The sequence below is a fragment of the Phyllostomus hastatus genome, unplaced genomic scaffold (genome assembly GCF_019186645.2).
Source record: "Phyllostomus hastatus isolate PE091 unplaced genomic scaffold, TTU_PhHast_1.1 phas_contig_86, whole genome shotgun sequence".
In the NCBI taxonomy this organism is placed as follows: Eukaryota; Metazoa; Chordata; class Mammalia; order Chiroptera; family Phyllostomidae; genus Phyllostomus; species Phyllostomus hastatus.
In genome coordinates this window covers 87,429,061-87,452,263 of record NW_025333977.1, presented here as the reverse complement: position 1 = coordinate 87,452,263, position 23,203 = coordinate 87,429,061, and the positions used below count along the sequence as shown (strand labels likewise).

At 37.7% G+C, this 23,203-nt stretch overlaps 1 protein-coding gene across 2 annotated transcripts in view; it reads right to left on the bottom strand.

Annotated features, from left to right (window-relative positions):
* The window catches only part of CFAP91 (cilia and flagella associated protein 91), a 73,552-nt gene that overhangs the window by 5,798 nt on the left and 44,551 nt on the right, over nt 1-23,203 (bottom strand). For both annotated transcript variants that reach the window (XM_045851468.1, XM_045851469.1), the window contains 7 exons: nt 19,357-19,473; nt 17,836-17,907; nt 16,507-16,653; nt 13,278-13,499; nt 9,465-9,613; nt 8,807-8,898; nt 2,784-2,945 (listed from right to left, as the gene is read on the bottom strand). In XM_045851468.1, coding sequence (XP_045707424.1) covers nt 2,785-2,945; nt 8,807-8,898; nt 9,465-9,613; nt 13,278-13,499; nt 16,507-16,653; nt 17,836-17,907; nt 19,357-19,473 — 960 coding nt within the window. In that variant the 3' untranslated portion in view covers nt 2,784. The remainder of the gene's footprint in view (nt 1-2,783; nt 2,946-8,806; nt 8,899-9,464; nt 9,614-13,277; nt 13,500-16,506; nt 16,654-17,835; nt 17,908-19,356; nt 19,474-23,203) is intronic.

The window sequence follows — 23,203 nt, the reverse complement described above, 5'->3', positions numbered from 1 at the left end:
TAAACCTGGGTATCCTTGATTGTGTTCTGGAAATTATACAAGAAAAATTGTGAAGATAAACTGAGGGTAGGAGGCTGTCAACCTTCTCCAAAGAAAATTTAAATTTTGTTTTTGGCAAGTTCCTTCAGGCAACAGGAATCAAGGATCTCTTTAATTCAATTGCTGGGGTTGAGATTTTGTGGGGGATCATTCAGATGATTAGAAGCTAAGCTGCAGTCTGTGTGAAGGACAGTTTACTTCCAAGCAACCCTTACTACCAGGGCACAGACTTTGAGAGCCCCAGCCCAAATGGAGGACATCTGTCAGGGCCCCAACGCTGACTCCAGCTTTTGTCCCCTTAGTTTTACAAAGCTGGTAAAAGCATTGCTCAGCCTTTCAGGCACATTTTTTAGAATTTGCCTATTCAAGCAAGAAAAAAGAAAGTGGCTCTAAGTGCCAGATCTAGCACTCTGAACTTGTCTTCTCCTAAATTTTTGCCCAGAGATTCCTCACTGTTTTATTAGCTCTTCATTGTCTTCAAACTGATTTTTAAAAACTTTAAATCAATGGTCCGTGCTACTGCCCCTTTCTCTGAGCATTATTCTCAGTCTCATCTCAGTCCTTCCCATCTTCCCTCTGAGAGAGGGAAGAGGGAGAAATTACTCTATGGGGGCCATTAAGCATCATGTTCCAACCATACAATAAAGAGTAAAAATGATACTTTATAAATTTATTGGTTGCTTTCCCTTGCTGAATATCTGAAGTCAGTTTGAAAATGAGATTTTTAAAACTATATTTTATAACTATAATATCCTTTACATAGGTTTTAATGAAATGTATTTTACTTTCAGTAAGTATAAAGAAGAAAATTATTTTAGCACTCCTCTGGTTTGCTTTCACAGATCACAATGGATGTCACAGAGCAGGTGTGTTATACTCAGAAGTAAATGCAGATGTATTCAATTCAAACTCTGTAAATTATTAATCTAATTAAATTTGCATGCAACAAAAATGGCTACTCCAAAATAAGGCTGATTTTTATCACAATAAGAAGATAGTCAAACTGCTTTGGTCCTTGAATTCATATTATATAGATAGTATATAATATACATGTAAATACGTGAATCTTCAATGATTTCAGAGGTTACTTTATTATTAATTAAAAACAGAAGCCTTTCTGCTGTAACATATAGCCACAGCATGATATTTAAGAGTCCTTTATCAGTTTTCTCTCTCCTCTCTTTCTTAACTGCTCCCCCATCTCAACTCTCCTTCCGTGATCATCTTTTATTAACCCTTAAGATCCCAACAGATTCCTCTGGGAGAGTCTCTTGGTCACATGTGCATGGGCAAGCCTCAAGTGAAAAGGAATTAATTGTATAAGATTATACAGTTGGTGACAGAGCTGGCTGACACCCTAACCTTCTGAGTGCCAGGCTCAAACTTCTCCCAAGCCTTGGTGCCTCCCCTGACCAGAGAGCTTACCTCAGGCCCGAATAGAGGATGATGTGCCTCTACTGTGGGAGGGCTGAGGGAGAAGATGTAGGCAAAGGGGTTCACTCCCTTTCCCCTTCTCCTGAGATTTTACTTTTAATTGACTCTCTAGCTCTGTTCTCCCAGTAATCTGATAGGTGATATGAGTCAACTATGTTACTAATACTACTTAAGGTAAAAATGACCCCTGATTGGTAACTAGCATCTGACTGGGAAGAATTATAAATGAACTACTAATACCCAAGAGGAAACCACAATTTTTAGCTTTCCTGGGTGTGCTACTTTTGTAACTGGGCACATCCATTGAGTGAGGTGGGGGGAGGGGATCCTGGAAACTCTGCCTATGAAATTACTACAAGAGATAGTGGCCCCAGGTCATACAAATCAGGGCAACTCCCACACCCACCGATGTGAATCTCTTTTCCTTGCACCTGAGCTTTGTAACGTGGGAGCTAAAAAAACAGCTATGTGTTCATCTGTGTGTATATAGCAAGCGCTCCCACGGGAAAAGAACTGCTTGATGCCACCCTGCTGGAAGCTGTTTTGTATCTTTCTAAGTAGACTGATAGTAAAATCCTACCAAATATGGTCTATGCTAGACCATAGCATAGTGAGGATGAATATTTAATTGAGCCTAAGATGAACCCCTGTGGACATTGCAGAAGGCATCTGGGCTAGAATCGGGCAGGCTGTGCCTCATGCTATGCTTACAAATAGCACAATACAATAATGGTACCTCAATAAAAACAAGCTTTTTTTTAAGAACTGTATTAAGTTTCTTTCTTTTTTTAAAAGATTTTATTTATTTATTATTTATTTTTAGAGAGGGAAGGGAGGGAGAAAGAGAGAGAGAAACATCAATGTGCGGTTGCTGGGGGCCGTGGCCTGCAACCAGGCATGTGCCCTGACTGGGAATCGAACCTGTGATACTTTGGTTCGCAGCCCGCGCTCAATCCACTGAGCTACGACAGCCAGGGCCAAAAACAAGCTTTAAAAAAATAATAATAACACTGATGCATTTTGTAACTTTATTTGCAATGGAGTACAGCCATACACTAAAAAAAAAAAACATAAAAATAATATAGAGTCCCATTTTCTGGTTAGAAGAGTCCAATTGTTATAATATCAACTATATTCTCTAATAATTTGAATAGTAGATTCTATACCCTAAATGGAATATGCCAATGTAAATGCTTTATTTTCTTAAACAATAGACAATCTTTCCACATTATGATTGCTAGAATACAGGTCAAAGCTGAATGATACTTTTCTTCCTCTCTCTACTGCCTTCCAGATGAAAAATCACTCACCTTAGCTGTCTTTCTCATTTTGAGGTTCATCTTTAAGTAACTTGTCAGCATCTGAGACCTCGTCTCCCTGTTGCTCAGCAAAGTTCTTTTCAAGCATGACTTCTGTGTGCCTGTGGATAATCTGATGGGCTGCAAGAATATGCTTCCGCTGTGCATTCCTTACTGTGCCAAAGAAACAGAAGAATTTTCACTCTGAAAGTCTGAACTAAATCATTCCCAAAGGTGTTTTTTTTTAAGATTTTATTTATTTTTCTTTAGAGATAGGGGAAGGGAGGGAGAAAGAAAGAGAGAGAAACATCAGTGTGTGGTTGCCTCTTGTGCCCCCTACTAGAGACCTGGCCCGCAACTCAGGCATGTGCCCTGACTGGGAATAAAACCAGTGACCCTTTGGTTCGCAGGCCAGCACTCAATCCACTGAGCCACACCAGCCAGGGCTCCCAAAGGTTTTTAAAACAGTAGTAATAGAGAAGATAATTTTGCATTGTATTGCAAATGTTGTAAATGCAAAGATCATAAATGGCTTAAAGATAGGTGCCACATGTTTCTCTTTGAGTCTTAGTGCCTAATATGGAAGGGTACCCATGGATTGGTGATGAGTTTCTGAGCTCATCACTTTAGAAGATGGCCCTAGCTCCATTCTCTAAGAATGTTTATTATCAAGGCTTAGTACATTAAGTATCCTATTTCCCTTGGAAAGGAGTAATCATGATCATGATGATGATGTTAGCATTTAGCAGTTTTTCTTACTTTGTGCCAGGCACTGTTTTAAGCAGTTGGCATATAATTATTCATTTAAATCACCTTGCAAACCTAAAAGAGAGTTTTACTGATATCCCCATTTTCACATGAGGATATCATCTGAAACTAAGACACAGAAAGATGAGGTAATTTGCCCAAAGTCATAAAGTTAGCAAAGGGCAGTAAGAAGTACTGTGGATTCTATGCTATTCAGGTATCAGCTACTTCATGTGGGGTAAATCACACAGCAACATGTAATACTTCACACTAGTGTGGTCAAAAGTATGGGTACTTTGGAGTCACACAGACCATGGTTCAAATCTGCAAGTTTTATAATGTCTCTAAGCACTAATTTTCTTAACTGAGGATGAGAACACACCTATAGCTATTGTAAGAAACTGAGATAAGTAACTTTTAAATGCTTAGTACTTGAACAGCTAACTAAATGCCAGCAAACTGGACAGTTTGGACGAAATGGATAAATTCCCAGAAACATACAATCTTCAAAAACTAAATCAAGAACAGTTGGAGAATCGAAATAGACAAATACATCTAGTGAAATTGAAGGAGTAATCAAAAAAACTCCCAACAAACAAAAGCTCTGGACCAGATTGCTTCACAGGTGAATTTTACTATATATTCTGAGAAGAACTAATACCTCTCCTTCTCAACTATTTTTAAAAATTCTAGAGGAGGGAAAGCTCCTAAGCTCATGTTATGAGGCTAGCATTATCCTAATTCCAAAACCAGAAAAACAACTACAAAAAAAAATTGCAGGCCAATATCCATGATGAACATAGACACTAAAATCCTCAACAAAATAATAGCAAACGAAATTCAGCAATGCATCCAAAAAATCATACACCATAATCCAGTGGGATTTATTCTGGAATTGGAGGTTGGTACAACATTTGCAAATCAATAAATGTGATTCACCACATAAACAAAAGGAAGAATAAAACCATGTGATCATATCATTAGATGCAGAAAAAGCATTTGATAAAATCTAGCATGCATTTATGATAAAAACTCTCAGCAAAATGGGAATGGAGGGATCATACTTAAACATAATAAAGGCCATGTATGACAGACCTACTGCCAGCATCATACTCAACAGGCAAAAACTTCAAGCCCTCCCCTTAAAATCGGGAACAAGACAGAGATGTCTGCTTTCACCTCTCTTACTCAACATAGTACTATAACTCCTACCACAGCAATCAGACAAGAAGAAGAAATAAAAGGCATCCAATTGTCTTTATTTGCAGATGATGTGATATTGTACATAGAGAACCCCAAAGATTCCACAAACAAGCTGCTAGAACTGATTAATAAATTCAGCAAAGTAGCAGGATACAAAATCAATATCCAGAAATAATGCATTTTTATATGCCAATGACAAACTAACAGAAAAGGAAATTAAGAATACAATCCCATTTACAATTGCTTCAAAAAGAATAAAACACCTAGGAATAAACCTAACGAAGAATGTAAAAGACCTGTACTTGGAAAATTGTAAGACACTGAAGAAAGAAACTTAAAAAATTACAAATAAGTGGAAGTATACACTGTGTTCATGGATAGAACAAATTAACATCATTAAAATGTTCATACTACCCAAAGCAATGTATAGGTTCAATGCAATTCCTATCAAGATTCCAATGATGTATTTTACAGAACTAGAACAAATATTTTAAAATGTATGTAGAAACACAAAAGGTCCCACATAGCAACATCACTACTGAGAAAGAAGAAAAAAGTTGGAGGAATCACACTACCTAACATCAAACTGTACTATAAGGCCATAATATCAAAACAGCATGGTACTGGCATAAAAACAGAAAAATAGATGAATGGACAGAATACAGGGCCCAGAAATAATCCCACACCTTTATAGTCAATTAATATTCAACTCTGAATTAATATTCAGAAGAAGCAAGCACACAGAATGGGCTAAAGATAGTTTATTCAATAAATGGTGTTGGGAAAATTGGACAGATATGTGTAGAAAATGAAACTAGATCACCTTCTTACACCACACACAAGAATAAATTCAAAATGGATCAAAGACTTAAATGTTAGACCCAAAACTATAAAAATCATAGAAGAAAACATAGGCAGCAAAATCTTGGACATAGCCCATAGCAATATTTTATTAGATATATCTCCCCAGGCAAGGGAAACAAAAGAAAAAATAATAAATGGGACTACATCAAACTAAAAAGTTTTGCACAGCAAAGGAAATCATCAACAAAATACAAAGACAACCCACAGAATAGGAGAACATATTTGCTGATACATCTGATACTGGGTTAATATCCAAAATTTATAAAGAACTTACAAAACTCAACACCAAAAAAATGAACAACCCAATTAAAAAATGACAAAAGACCTGAATAGACACTTCTCCAAATATGACATACAGATGACCAATAGGTATATGACAAGATGCTCAACATCACTAATCATCAGAGAAATGCAAATTAAAACCACAATGAGATATCATCTCTCACCTGTCAGAATGGTTATCATCAATCAATCAACAAACAACAAGTGTTGGCAAGAATGTGGAGAAAGGGGAACCCTTTTGCACTATTGGTGGGAATGTACATGGGTGTAGCCACTATGGAAAGTAGTATGGAGATACCTCAAAAAATTAAAGACGGATCTGCCTTTTGACCTAGTGATTCCACTTCTGGGAGAATATCTGAAGGAATCCAAAACACTAATTTGAAAGAACATAAGCACCCCTATGTTCATTGCAGCATTATTTACAATAGCCAAAATATGGAAGTAGCCCAAGTGTCCTTCAGTAGATGAGTGGATAAAACAACTATGGGACATTTACACAATGGAACACACTTGGCCATGAAAAAGAAAATTTTACCCTTTGCAACAGCATGGATGGACCTGGAGAACATTATGCTAAGTGAAATAACCCAGTAATACCATGAGATTTCATCCATAAGTGGAATCTAATGAACAAACGGAACTAACAAACAAAATAGAGACACACTCATAGTGAGCAGGGTGACAGCTAAGGTGGGGAAGGGGAGGGATGGAGGCATTGAGCAAAAAGGAAAAAGGACTCATGGACATAAACAACAGTGTGTTGACTGAGAGGCTGTGGGAAGTATAAGTGGACTAAATGGTAATAGAAAAAGAACACAATAAAAAAATCTGAAGAAAGAAAGAAAGAAAGAGAGAAAATGCTTAGTACATTCCCTAGAACTTAGCGTGCATTTAAAAGTTTATAGTTACAGTTATTCTACATGTCCATACAGGTCTCTTCAAGGTCTTTCCCATCCCTCAGCTTAAAAAAAAAAGATATCTTGCCCTGGCTGGTGTGGCTCAGTGGATTGAGTGCCAGCCCGCAAACTAAAGGGTCACTGGTTCGATTCCCAATAAGGACACATGCCTGGGTTGTGGGCCAGGTCCCCTGTAGGGGACGCTCGAGAGGCAACCACTCATTGATATCGCTCCTCTCTTTCTCCCTCCCTTCCCCTCTCTCTAAAAATAAATAAATAAAATCTTTTTTAAAAAGATATCCCAAAATTATCTGTATATAATATCTTAAATTAGGGTTAAAGAGTACATATAATACACATAGTTCACTCAGTGGAAAAGAGAGACAAAGGTCTGAGTGTGTGCTCACTGCCATATGACTTTCTTGGTACAGGGCAGAGGCTAAGGACTTGTCAGGGTTGCCCACAAACAAGACTCACTGGATTCCTTCAGCTCAAGCCACCCCCCTCCAGCTCCCTCCCCTCAGATGCAGGAGATACTGGGGAAGAGGGTCACAAACTAGTAACTAATGAACACACTAGTTTCCCTTCTCTTTCCATTGTCTTGGGTAGAATTGATCTGATGAAGGAGACCTCACTTAGGACCTAGGAGAAATAAAAGGAGGTGCAGATTTTAAGGATCTTGATAACACAAGATCCCATTTATAATCCAAAGCGGCACAGAAATATTTATTATTTGATCTGAAAATTAAATTTTGTTGGTACAGTTGCTATCATACACTGCTAGTGGGAGCAGGAACTAGAACCACCATTTTCTTGGGCAATTTGGCAGTATCTATCAAAATTTAGAACTCACATACCTTCCTTCCAGCAATGAACTGCTAGGAATTTATTCTCAGTAGCAGGACCAGAACAGGTGTAAAATATATTGATTGCAGCATGGCTAGTTATGGGAAAACACACTGGAAACGAACCTAGTACCTATTGCTAGAGGGTACTGGTTTAAAAATTATAGTCCGATCATATATAATAGTAAAATATTTCTTTGTTTTCTTCAAATGAATGAAACTCCATCATTCTTTTATCCTTGGTTGCATGATCTAAAATACTACACAGCTTGCTTCCCTGGCTGGTGTGGCTCAGTGGATTGAGTGCTGGCCTGTGAACCAGAGGGTCAACAGTTCAATTCCCAGTCAGGGCACATGCCTGGATTGTGGGCCAGGTCTCCAGGAAGGGGGAGCGTGAGAGGCAACCACACATTGATGTTTTTCTCCCTCTCTTTCTCCTTCCCTTCCCCTCTCTAAAATAAATAAACAAACAAATAAAATCTTAAAAAATTAAAATACTATACTGCTCTTAAACCTGTCCAGAATTTCCCTGCATAACTTGGAAACCACCAGATGTTATTTCACTTAAATATTGATCTTCTGGTTGCTCCCCTTCCTCTGGGATCAGGTATATCACCAATAGTCTGAAAGCTCTAGAATAATTTTTTTTAAAGACACTTCTTCCTCTCCTTTCCACACTTTTTTCTGTTGACTAAAAGCATCAATCTTTCAAAACATGCCACTTTGACAAATGTTATATGAGCATATTTACACTTAGATATGGTGCTGGGAGAACCACAAGATACCCGTGATACAGGCAGAGCTGCAGAGTGGATATAAGCCCTTCAGGCACCCCAGCCTTTCAACACCCGCCTTGAACGTGCCCTGCCTCCAAAAGGCTGCCATGGTTTGAAAACCCTGCATATTATCAACATTTACTTTATGTTTTTTAAAAAATCAAATCACAAAATACACTTCCAAACCTTAAAGAAGGTTTGGATTTTGATACTCCATCAAATGTATTAGAACAGCACTCCTTCTATTCTAGAAGTGGTTATATTCTGGAATCTGCATGACTCAACGAGCTCTGAGATGAGAAAGCTCATTGATTCTCTTCCAGAAATTTCCCCATTCTCTGTTCAGTTTTAAATCTCTGGGATATTGAAAACAGTTTATCTTTAAAAAATCATAAAGTGATGCATTTGTATCAGCTTACCTTTTTCTTTGACGAAGTCCTTTTGCACCTCTGGGATCAAGAAACTATAAACCAATTCAGCAACAATCTCCTCTGACTGAAGCTGAGATCGACTGAAAAATAAACAAATTAAACTATTTCCTTTGTGGCTTTACTTGAGCTGTCAGTTTATACTTAGAAGCTCCTGACTTATGTAAGGAACTTCACTGCTAAAATCCCAACATTGCCTTTTCCTTGATTAAGTGATATGAAATATCACATTCCTAGCGAGCTTGGTTAACTCCATGGAAAATTCAGATTTGCCTCGTCCTTCATTTACCCTGCCTACCAGGCAAGGATGTTAGAGAATAGCTTATACATGGAAGCCAAACACTGGGGTGAAGTCCAAGTGATGTCACATGTACTTATTCACATTGCTTCCTGCTTTGAGGTATTCTAGAAGTAATATAACAGTGATCCATACTGCAGAAGATAACTGAAAATTCTATTCCCAACGCTCCTACCATTTAAAGGTATAGGAATGTTAGCTTTTAAAGTGTTACGCTAATAAAGCAATGAGCACTGGAACATGAGTTATGTATTTGTTTCCTTGGTGGTAAACTCTTAAGCTCCTGAAAAAATACATATACATAACAGCAAGCAGGCTATGTGTTTTACCACCTCTTCTCCTGGTACACACCGGCTCTCCATTTCATAAGCAATGTCGTTGATTTCCTTAGCCATCTTCTCAATTTCTGCCCTGGCTTGTTCTTCTGCAGTATTCTCTTCAGTGTTCAGTATTATGTCTTCCAGATAGGAGGTTATAGTACTTTGGTGAACTTTAACCACCTGCAAAAATCCAAAATGCCCCCTGTGACTGAGAATAGGAATACTAATATAAACAAGACAAGAAAAATGCAGAAACATTGGTCAATTTTTTTTAGCACATTTATTTAGTCCATTAAGTAAGTAGTCCCCTCAGTGATCACTCCTTTTCTCTACTATGTAGACAGTCTGTTTCTAATCCACCTGCCTATGTATTCTGGGCAGCTGCTACCCATCTAACCCATTTTAGATTTAAGGATTCCCCCCCCCCCGGGTGGACACTACAACACTGCAGAAAGATCATGGGCTTCAGAGTTAATAATCCTGTTTTGCATCCTGCCTTTGCTCTTACCAATAGCATGTCTTGGTCAAACTAACCAATAGTAGCAGAGCCTAAGAGGTATTTCCCAATGTCCTTTCTCTCATTCCTCATAAATAATAGAATCCCTGGATTTCAGCTGAGCAAACAGGTTCCTAGAACAGACTACATACATTTCCTAGCATGCATAGTTCTTGCCAAGGGAATACCTGCATAAGTGATCTGAGAACCTTCCAGAAAGGATTCTTAAAAGGAAAAAACCTAGTTTATTTTTTTATTTTTAATTTCTCATTTTATAGGGACATAATGCTGGAGCATCAGAAGCCATCTTACACTGCCAGGAAGGCCATGCTGTAGGGACAGAAAAGCAGAAAGCCTGAAGGATCCTGGATCTTTCATAAACTTTCTGAACTGCCTTATCAGCCCTGCACTGCTTCTTTTGAAGGCTTTCTTGAAACTGTGAAATAGAATACACATTTATAAAAACACAGAGTGCATAAATGCACAGCATAATAATGAGGCCACAGCCAGTACCCATGCAGCCACTGCCAGTATCCCAGAAGACCCCTGTGGGTTATTCCTGACCACAGCCCTTCTCCACACTCATGATTTTACTGCAAACACTTCCTTTTCTTTAGAGCTTTGCCCCCCAAGTGTGCAATCACAGTAATAGTTTGGTTTTTCCCTTTTTACAGGTAAATATCTTGGAAGTATCAAATGTTAACATATGTAGTTTTATATGCATTCTATCTCAACAGATTTTGAGCTTCTTGGGGCAAGGGTACTTTTCTATTTCATGTCTGCATATTTCTGAATATCTGAGATGATGGAATGGACTCAGTAACAACTCAGCACCTGTTTCTTGACTGGCACTGCAGCAGGACTCTGAAAGGGCAAGGTTTACTCCATATCTACCTGTAAAACACCAAAGCCATAACCTTGAATCCCTGTGCTTTCCCCATGGGAGAGATAAGATGGCCAGTTTAATTCAGTGTCAACCAAGCAACCAATCAATCAAAATATATTTGCTCAATGTCTGTTATGCATAGGGGTCTGTGCCAGTGCTGTGGGAGGCACCACAGGATGTGTGACCTGCCTGCGCTAGGGAGCCCGCAGTCTGATTCAGGAATGGAGTTGCACCTATATGAACCAACTGGACAGCTGAATCTCATAAGAGTTCAGAGTTGGGAAGTTTAATGTGGTCCACCTGCAGCAATATATGTGCTTGTGTGTTTCTGTATATCTTCATAAATGTGCACATTTCTGGACACAGGCTTGTATGTGTGTGACTTATAAGGAAACATGTAGGTAGCAATATGTGTGTGTGTGTGTGTGTTCTTCCATGTCTTTGCTAATATTGTCACACTGCATTATACTTGTAAATATGTTTGTGTATGTGCATGCAAGAGTATATGTGTTTAAATGTTTATGACTTTCTATATCTATGTTTCTCAATATTTATATTTTTCTGAAAATGTATTTAATGTATACATTCTGTGTTTTGGCATATTTATGTGTAAGTATATTTATCTTTAAGAGGGTTATATGAAGGGAGATAAAGAATTTACATGATAAATGGTATTTGAATGATCAATAAATGGGTGTATTCTTTACTTAAATGATCCTTACATCAGGTGGAAGAGTCATCCTAACCCTTTCTTGCCCTTCCTAGACATGGCTGACATTTTTGGGGTCATTCCCATTTGGAAGATACCTTCCTAGAAGCCTTTTATCAGTTTCTTCCTTCTTGTGTTTTTGAGAATGGTGGTTACTCTGTTCTTTTCCTTTTCATTCTCACTCCTAGTTGATTCTTCCCAATCCAGCTGGGTTTTCCTTAGTAATATTAGGTAGGGAATAGTACATTTGATAATTGTACTATTGCTGATAATTGTATTGCTGATAATTTCTAAATCTCAGTAACTCCTTTTGAAGCTAAATATATTAGGATGGTAGGAAGCTAGAATATAAATTATTATTATAGGCTGTTATACTTTGTAAATGATAAAGTTAAAAAGCTTAACTTGACAATATGTAACTCAAAACTTCTTAAGATATATAGTGGAAGGGCAGTCTCTTTGAGTTTTAATTAAATTTTTAAATTTAAACAAATACACATCAAATACTATTCACATATCAATCCTAGTTCCATGGAAATCAGGTAAATCCTTAACATCTCAGATCAAATAAGACCACCCCAAACTGAGGTAGCATTTTTTTAACTGAGAAGCTCCAAAGTATCCACATAAACAATTCAGACAACCCCGTTGAATAGGAGTTTTTTTTAGGTTCCAGCTTGGCTCTTTCTCTTTCCCACATCTGGTCCCTGGGAAACTCTCACACAGTATATCCCGGCCGGCCTCTCATGCAGCCTCTTCTGTGCCCACCTCCAAAGCAGCCCGCTAGCCCAGCTCCGCCCCTCTGTATTCTTGGCAGCGGTGGGGGGGTCAGACACCTTCACTCAGAGAATACAGGAAAAAGAATTACACCCTGCCCCCCGGGCCTACCTCTGTGTGTATTTTGAGAAGGGTATTGGTGACAGCACTGCTCCCTTAAAAGAAATCTTCCTCACAAATCTCCTCCAATTTTCACACTTAACCTTCTATCATCTCAATGAGGGTAAGAGTGCTTTGAGATATTCCTGGTTCTTGAATTTCCTTTGAATTTGCATCTTGGTCACTTTGGAATTTCACATCCACTGTGTCTTGTCTGAATTCTAATTTATCAACCTGGTACTGTAACTCCCAAGTTTGTATCTTTGGCCAAAACTCTCTTCCAAATTCCATCATGGATACTCATTTGCTGAAATGACACCTCCACTAAGAGGTCTTAAACTTAATACAAATCAAATTCCCGATTGCACCCCTGCCCTTAAAACTATTCCACTCTCAGCTTTCCCACCTAAGAAAATGGTGCCATCACCTTCTCAGCTGCTTCAGCCAGAAACTGGACGTCACATTTGACTTCTGTTTCTCACTCTGACCTGAACTACTTCAACAGCTTCCTTCCTGGTCTCCTGGTTTCCACTGTCCTCCCTCCATCCTGCCCTCCACACAGCAAGCAAAAGAACCTGTTTAAAATGCATCACTGAGCCCCCTTTGTTTCCTTCATGAAACTTAGTATACTTTTTAATTCTATTTGTATGTTATATAGTATTTAGGTTCCAGGAGAGAAGGGACCATGTTTTTTTTCTGTCCCCCAAAGTATCCACAATGCCTTTGCACAGTGCCTGGCATACAGAAGGACCTCAATACATATTTGCTTCATACAATGGAAAACAAACAAAAACATGCCATGTCACGTCATGAGTTTCCTTTGGTTTGACCTGGCTCCTTACAAACAGCTTTCAGACATCCCACTGCCCTCACTTGCCTCCTTAAATATCTCGTCCTCCTCCCGCAGGCGCCTCTGTTCCACCTGGCGCCGACCACTCTCTTCGGCCTCTCGCGTCCTCCGCTGCCGGTCGGCCAGCATGGCGAAGGCGTGGATCCTCCTCTCTTCCTGCAGTCTCACCAGCTCTTTGGACAGGAAGTCAAACATGTCTGCCAGCGCCCTTCCTTCCAGTCCAGCCAAATGGTTTTCAACTAGTAACACCTTAAAAATAAAAATAATATGATCTTAAGGATACAAACTCCACTAAGAATGGTGATTTATAAGGGGGGTACTGGATTACACAGAACTCTTGACAGCCACTTTATTTTCAGCATGCACTTAGTTTTTACTACACTTATTATCTCTACACTGGCCCCATCCCAAGGGTTCTTACTTGAAAAACATATGACACAAACTTTGATATGAGAAAGTAGATTGCTTAGTCAGTTACTGAAGGATTATGGTCCTCAAATTATAAAGAGGATTTAGCAAAGAATTCTGTTAGTGCCCATACATAATGTATGTTTTTATTTCAATTTTATCTAGAATATAAAGTTCTATGTCTTCCTAGACATGAAGAGAAATGTCAAGAGTTTTATTAAAATATAACACTGGAATTTAACAAAATAGAATTTCCTAGAAATTCACTTATGATACTTTTTAATTTTTTAATGCTTGGCCGTTAACACAAATTTGGGGAATTTTAAGATCTTGAGCAACATGAAAGTAGAAAACCATGGCACTTCTTATTCCTTTAAACAACTTCAAAGTCATTAATAACTATCTTTGAAATAGAGCAGAAAAATACATATCTATATTATCACTGAGGTAAAATAAAGGCCTGGATCGTTCTGACCTGGCTTTGACACTTGGAGAATAAAGGCACTTAAAAGATGGTAGCCTTCACCACTTCCACCTGTTTCTTTTCCCATTCTCAAGCATAAGGGAGGAGAGCTCTCCTCCCAGACACATTGCTTTAATATTGACAGTTCTGCCTCTGTGGTCTGCTCCCCTCTGGTTTGTACCTGAAGGACAGAAGCCTGTACAGCTCTCCAAGGTGGTATGGCTACTGGCTACTGAATGAGATCGTCATTCATGTGTAGTTGTTAGTCCCGATACACTCATCCTCAACCTTACCCACCACCCAGGACACACCTGCCTTCTCCAGCTTTACTTATATAACAGGGAGAGGTGCAAAGAAAGGGTAAGAGTCTTACTACTCCTAACATTTATAAACAGATCATTCAGCCCTTAGATCACAGATTTTTCTCCTCATGTCCAGGAAGCACAGCTCCCCCATTTGGGGGGGCAGATGCAACCTTTAAAATCTTGAGATGGCTACCCGATCATGTCTAGCCTCCTCCCTCAGCAAGAAAGGAGGGTACACTCAGGTAGTGCAATTTAATCTGAAGATGAAGTAAAAATATATTTAGCAAGGTGATTCCGTTGTAGTCATGTCACGTAATGCAGTGATTTCAACCTTTTTCATCTCATGGCACACATAAACTAACTACTGATATTCTGTGGCACACCAAAAAATGTATTTTTTGCCAATCTGATAAAAATTAGTTATAATTTTTATTCATTCATACCAGACAGCTATTGTTTTGTTGGCTGTTGTCATTTTTTAATTTGACAATCTAAGGGAAAGAGGTCAGTGTCTCTGACTAACAGGTACTGAGTGTTTTAAAAATTCTGTGGCACACCAGTCTACCACGGCACACCAGTTGAAAACCACTGGTGTTATGCATTACACAGTTTGGGAGTTGTGAATTTTCTGGACTGTTTTCCACAGAAAATATAAGAGAAGGAGAAAAACAGGATTGGCACTGCTGCAGGTATCCCTGAGTACCCACTGCATCCAGCCCCGGCACATTGCTGGTGTAGCTGAAGGTAGTAAGCAGGTGAGTCCTTGGCTCAGTGACAGCTCTTCCCGTTAACTCCTCCCTTAGCTCTTAGCTGACATGATATCAGTCATGTACATGCCCACCAAATGGAATCAATAAGTTGAAAAGCCTGGGTTGGCTTAGGTGTATCTACCAAAGTCTCATCATCAGAAACCTCCAAGGGCCAAAGGGGGCGTTTTCTCATCCAGATCCTGGGACCTGGTGCTCCCAGGGCATTTGCTCTTCTGTCTGAACAGAGAAGTGCAGCCCTGTTTCCATCACATCCAGGCCTCTCAGAGTCCAGATTCAGAGACTCCAGTGTCCACATTCTCTTCTCTCTCTGGTCCCTCTGTTGGGTCTCACAGCCTGCAGCCTTCTCCCCTCTCCCTCACACAAGCTCCCCCAAACTCTCTGGCCACACAGTCCTGCTGTCATGTAAAAGGAATAAAGTCATGCGTATTTCTAAGCTGCTTACTATCTGTACACAATTCCACACAACACAAGAGTTATGTGTGTTACTAAAAGTGAGTCCCATTAACTTTGCTGTAAGTTTACTTTCTTATGACACCAAACACTGCAGATTAATTCTTTTCCACATTGATTAACAGATAAGGGGCAGAGGTAGAAAAGTGTATCCACACTGAAGTTAACAACATTAAATCCTATGTATGTAGAGATGAACACCAGAATAGGAAAACATTTACAGTTGTTGGGTGAGAGCTGCAATTAGCAGCTGTTGTCAGGTGGGCAGCATGTAGAGGTCATGAGGAAAGTCACAGAATATCATGAGGTATTAACACCTTTACTGTGCAGTTTGACCAGCATGAGCTATGTACAGCTCCAAAGCTCATAATTAAGGGCTGATATTTAAAAGTAAATTTCCTTTCTCATTTTATTATTGTTTTTATTACTATTCATTCAGCTAAGCTCCCATTAACTGAAATATAGTATAGTCACCAAATGTTTAAGAAAAATTGAAAGGGAAAAACCTTTTCAAGAGTAGGCTTATTTTTTATTTTTCCCCTCCCTTCCTTGTTTCTTTGCTCGTTATTTCCTTCCTTCCTTCTTTCCCTCCTTCCTTCCTTCCTTCCTTCCTTCCTTCCTTCCTTCCTTCCTTATTTTTCAAATAAAGAATATAAGATCATATTCAGTTCAGTGAGGCACACCCCATTCTGATTATGGACTGGAGCAGCATTGTTTAAAAATGCTGACTGTGATAGTGTGATGGGATTGTAGGGAATGTTTTTCATCAGTTTATTTATTATTATAAAGTTGCTCATGCAATAATAAAAATCAAGGGAGAAAATGTAACAAAAACATAGCAAGAAAGAAAAGGAAAGAACCTTGTTTTCATGCAAGTTCCTCTGCCGCTGTAAGGCCAGAATCACTTGCTTCTCCGCTTTCCTCACCAGCTTCTCATCTTCTTGCAGTGCATGGGTGGTGCGCAGCTCCTGAATCAACTCCAGCCTCTTTTCTTTCCCTTCAAACATCTGCATCAAATCAAATCAAAGAGAGACTTGCAAATTAGCACCCCTTGTGTCAGGCACTAGGACTCGCATGCAATGACTTACAAAGAGCGGGTTCTGCTTTGCCTTTGTGATCACAGAGCAGACACGTTCCACAGAGTGAGGTCAGCCAGCTTTTCTACACCTTCAGCTTCTCAGGCACAGGAGCTTAGTTATCAGTTAACTATTTACTCAATTTCTTAAAATGCCTTTCAAAGATAACATGATAACTAGAGGATCATATTAACAAACTTGAACTTCCTTTTATTTCCCAGGCTCTTCCTTCCCTAAGAAACCTGGGGATGGTATATCTCATGGCTCTATTTTCTTTTCCAATAGATCTGCCCTTGGTTTGTAATACACAATGTGCTGTCTGAACTGTGGCATTTCTTTTGCAGAAACACCACAAGGAAAGTAAGGAATAATGCTGAACACAAAATGCTCACCCAGCTTCCCTGGACTTACTCTTCATAACTGGGTCTCTTAGGAGTTATAACTGTCCGGGGAGAAAAAAAATTTAGGGGGCTTTGTGTCAGTCCACTTTTTAAATTGAGTGCTTATTCTGATGGCACAAATAATCTGACTAAGGCTTCACAATCAGGAAGACCAGAGTTGAATTTGCTGACAGTTGTCATATCCTCTCTGAGACTCACATTACTTGCCTGTAAAATAGGGTAATTGGTAGAAAATAAAAATAAGATGACATATATAGAGCAAAGAATGTATAATGTGGGCATTTAGTGGAGATTCAAGACTACAGTTATTATTTAGCTATTTCATTCATTATTCAGGTATTGCCAGCAATGCATAAGCTCAAATGATTGTAGTATGATTTTGTAGAAAATTAGGGAATCCACTTGGTTGGTAATGTTTTAATGATCAAAATTCAGGTAAGAAAATTGCTGGATTTAGCAATTCCGAGGAAGACATTAGTTTCACACTGTCTTGATTACAACTATAGCAAACAACAGGCAGGTCATTTCTCTTCTTGACACTGTGTCTCTCATCCAGACAATCTATGGCAGGAGAAGGGAATCAGTAGATAATTCAAGAGTATACTTCCAGCAGACAGTAGGATGAATTTACCCCAAGGAACCAAGTACATACACATTCTATAAATCTATTTTCAAAGGAGAAGCACAGGGCTAGTGGTTGGACCCTACCCACCATGTTTTGAATGACTCTGCCCCGGAGTAACTTTTGAAGGTAGAGAACAGCCATTTCTATATCTTCTTCTTCCTAAAAGAACAAAGGGAGAATCAAGCAGCTTAAGCATAGCAGTCAGCATCAAATATTTTCCTGAAGAATTATATCAAGCAAAAGAGACTATGCCGGATTCCAGAAGGATTAAAGAGAAATAAAAGATGGTCTTTACCTTCATTGAACATACAGTATTTTAAATTTTACTTATAGAATTATTAAAATTCATTATTATTTTGCATCATAAATATATTAACAAATCATATCAACAGCAAAAAGATTTAACCACTGCCATACTAACACTATAATTTAAGCCATTTTGATTTCTCTACCCTCCTTTCCAGCAAAATAGTTCATGAAGCAAAAAGTATTATTGATAACATCCCTTTTGCAATAGTTTTTTTATACTCAATCATGAGTAGACAAAGATTACAACTAGTCTATGTCAGAGTGTAGAGTGAAGTGCTTCTCACAAGAATTTAGCAAAACTGGTAAAATCAGACTATAGTGGACATGATTAGTCATTTATAAAAATCACCTTAAATAGCTGTGTCAAAAGCAGAGAGAGCAGTGTGCAAATCTAATAAAGTTACCTCTGAATGCAAAAGAAAGCAACAGTAAAACCAATGCCACTAACACGTGTGATAGACAACATGTTAACCACAGGCAGTGGTCAGCACACAGTGGAAAGAAAGCTGTCCAGAAGCACCTCCTAACTAGTCAGTAGGAGCAGCCCAGTCGTTCCACAGAGCTGACCCATCAGACACGCTAGTGAGACCTCCTGCCAACTCCCCGCCCTCTGACAAAGCACAGCCTCCTGAATACAATTTGGCTTTTTGTGAGAAATGCCTTCTACTAGAAGATAATGGGCTGACCTACGAAGAGGAACTTCCTGTTCCACCAGGAGTTATATTTCTCTCCATAAATCATTAAATTTGCATTTTGGCATCTCTAGTAGTTTATGGTGGGTTCATTTAGTCTGAGTCAGTCCTTTAAATCCTAGCCAGCTTTGGTACCTTGCTCAAGCCAAGTGTGATGTATGAAGGCAAGATATTGCCCTGGTCAGGGTGAGCTCTCTGAGCCGCTCCCTTCTCAGAAGCCATCCTGTTTGATGACTTTCTGATATTTTGTTCCTCTCTGACTCCAGCCGTCATCAGCCACTTCCCCATGTGGGAAGATAGTTACAGTAACTGATTACCATTCAATCATTTGCTTTTATTTGACATATATGAGGAATACCTTCTGATGCTTGTTTTTCTTGGGAAAAGTTTTTATTCTTTGTGTTTTTATTCTTGAAAAGGTTTGGGTTTGGATTTTATTTCATTTAATTTTGCCCCTTTTGTGATTGTGTTTGGTGTTTGAAAATAAGAATAAAAGCAACATAAGTGAACAGTGTTAAATTAGGTTGTTTTTAACACAAAATATCCTAAGAATGAATGGACAGCAATGCTGAATTTAGCATTTTAAATAGAAAAGTCTCAAACTTACATTGGAACTCATTTCCAAGGTTGGAGTGGGAAGCCGAGGTTGAGGCACTGGCTTTTTTTGAAGAAAAAGCAGAGGTTTCTTTGGTTCAAGAACTTTATTCTTCTTATCCAACAGTGCCTGAAAAAACACTAACTACAGTCATTTCTTACCTTTATATTTTGTCCCACTACCAAATCTAGGCCAAACACCTGAATGTCATTCAGAAATAATCTTCTCTATGGCTATGCTGACAGTCTGAGAAAGTCTGAAACAGGCATTTGTGTCTCCCAAGGGATGCTGGGACATTCCTAAGGATAAGTTAACCACTGACTAAACATGGCACATATTTCTAGGTGTAACCATTTTAATAAAAAATATGAGGAATTTACATTTTTTTGAGTTTTTAAAGGTTCTATCACATGCGTATGCAAGCAAGGCACCCAACTCCTATTCTTCCATATGAGCTAATTTGCTGTTTCAAATAACTGCTAGACAATAGGAAATTTTTCCATACAGTAAATGACTGAAATCTTTGGTATGTTTTCTTTGTATGGGGGAACTGAGGAGCATTAAATGGCAACTGTCTCAAAGTGAAGAAAGAGCTTTACATTTAGCCTGGAAGGCTTGCCATCAAGGTTCTTGAAAATAAATTTGTTCCCTTGTGAAAGAGTATATGTGTGTCTCTGTTTCAACAAACTTGTTTTCTTACTTTTGATCACCAAAAGTTTTGCCAAAATTATATGTAACATAAGGTTTTATTCATTGGCTCCATTTTCAGTTATAGGGGGATACTTTAAAAGTATCAAAAATTCTGATTTCTATAATTTTAAAATCATACCTTAGTTACTTTTTCATCATATAACAATTTTACACTATTTTTCCATAAAAAAATAGATAAGTGATAAAATAATAAGCACTAAGCCAAAAGTTAAAATGAATAAAATATGCCAATTATAAGTAAAATTTGGAACCACATGAAATCACTGTGGTTATAACAGAGCCTCTGAGTTTCTTCAAAATAAAACTGACAGCGAATATATAATAGCTCCATGATAACCACAAATAATAAGTCAATAGAAAGCAGCAGTCTAAAAACTAATGAATAATTCTAAACTCAGGTGTCTCAAGACTAAAGTGCCCTGAGCAATAGCACATGAAACAATTTATAACCAATCATTCATAACAGATTATGTTGGTAAAGATGTGTGAAAAAGGCACCCTCATGCATTGCTGAAATTCCTACATCATTTCTGTAAGAAAAATTGGTAATATCTATCAAAATTATAGATGTACATATATTGTAGGCCAGCAATTCCATATCTAGGAATTTTATTCTAGATATGTTGGCACATGTATCAAATTATAATATGCAAATAAGATTACTCTTTGTAGCATTGTTTTTAATACTAAAAAGTTGGGAACAACATAAACATCCACCAAAAGGAGACTGGTTAAATATATTATAGTACCTTTATACAATGATATATCGTGCAAAAAAAATAAGAAGAAAGCTTTCCTGGTAACACTAATATGGAATGATCTCAAGATATATTAAGTTAAAAAGCACGGACAGAACAGTGTATATTCTATAGTAATATTTGTATAAAAAAGCTTAAAAGTGCCTATTTGTTGACATATATTTATAAATATACACATATACACACATACATATATGCATATATATTTACATATACTTATATATTTGCTCATGTAAAATATCTCTGGAAGGGTAGATATGAAACTAGAAACACTGGTTTCTAAGAAGATGTATTGCCTAATTTATATTTGGGAACTCTTTTCAGTTCAAACCAATATTGTAAACTTATAGATTCCATGTATTCTCATCCCAAAGCCAGAAGGGGAGACAAAAACAAGGACAATAAAAAAGTGTGAATCCTCTGACACCATTAGCCACAACAAACATTAAACACAACACAACCCTTAGCCACATTACCATAAACCCCATTCTACAGCTATTTGCTTCAGTTCCTATTACCTGATAACAGATGTCAAGCTATCAACAAAAAAATTAAAAAGCAAGAAAAGAAACATAGCCTGAAGAGACAAGCAATAACCAGAACCAGATTCAGATATACACAGAATCAGAAAGAAATTTAAAATAACTATATTACTACATTAAAAGCATTAATGGAAAAGGTAGAGAATATTCAAGAACAGATGTAAACAGAGAAAGAAACTCTAAGAAAGAAACAAAAGGAAATCCTAGAACTCAAAACACAGTAAAAAAAAAATAAAGAAAGAATTCCTTCAATGGACTCATCAGTAGACTCAACACCAAGAAAAGAATCAAAGAACTTAAAGACGAGTCAATAAAAAGTTCCCAAGCTGAAAGGCATAGAGAAAAAGAATCCAGAAAAGAACAAATCATCCAAGAATATGAGACAATTTTAAAAGGTACAACGTGAGTAACTGTAATACCAAAAGAGAAGAAAGAGAGAATGCAGCAGGAGAATTTTCTGAAATAATAATGGTGGGAAGTTAATGACAAACACCAAACCACAGACCCAGAAAGCTTAGAGAAAACTAAGCAAGATACACATCTAAACAAATAAACAAACAAACAAACACTACTTTGGGCATATAATATTTAAATTAAATCAAAGAGAAAAAGAAGATTGTTTAGAGGGCCAAAGGAAAGCCACACCTTAGTTACTAAAGAACAATGACAATAATTACAGTAAACCTATACTGAGAAACTATTCATGCAAGAAGAGAATGGACTGAAATCTTTGAAGTGTTGAAAGAAAAAAACCCCACCAACCTAGGACCTAGGGTTTTACCACCTAGTAAAATCATTATTCAAAAGTGAAAATACCAAAATTTAAAACTTTTGTGTTTCAAAAGATACATTAAGAAAGTAAAAAGACATCCCACAGAATAGGAAAAAAAATTGCAAGTCATGTATCTGATAAGGGTCTAGTCTCCAGAATATATAGAGATCTCTTATAAATCAATAAATATACATTAAAAATAATGTCTATAATAAATTATAAAAAGATAACTCAGTTTAGAAATGAGCTAAGGATCTGAATAGGCACTTCTCCACAAGATACACAAATGACTAAGGGACATAAAAAGATGCTAAAACTCCATAATTAGACAAATGCAAATCACAACGACAATGATGTATATATACTACCTCATGTATACTAGGATGGCAATAATAAAAAAGATGGATGGTAACAAGTGATGGCAAAGTGGTGTGGAGAAATTGGAACCATCATATATTGCTGTAGGGAATGCAAAACAGTGTAGATGCTTTTGAAACAGTCTGAGAGTTTTGCAATAAGTGAAACATAGAGTTACCATGTGACCTAGCAATTTGACTCCTAGAGAGAAACTCTCTCCAAGAGAACTGAAAAACATATGTCCACACAAAAATCTGTACATGAAGGTGCACAGCAGTATTATTTATAATAGACAAAAAATACAAAACAATTCAAATTTCCATCGACTGATGAGTAGATGAATAATATCTGTATATCCATGTAATGGAATACTATGTGACCATAAAAAATAATGAAATATTGAGACATGCTAGAACATGGATGAACTTTTGAAAACATCATGCTAAGTAAAAGAAGCTAGACACAAAGACATGCATTGTATGACTCCATTTATATGTAATACCTAGAAAAGATAAATCCATTAAAAAATGTAGATTAGTGGTTTCCAGGGCTAGGGGAAAGATGATTGGGAGTGACTATTATGGGTACGGGGTTTCTTATGGGGATGATCAAAATGTTCTGGAATTAGATAGTGGTGATGTGGGGGTTTTTTTACTGTATTTTATTGATTATGATATTACAGCTGTCCTGATTTCTTCTTCCTTTGTCACCCTCCACCC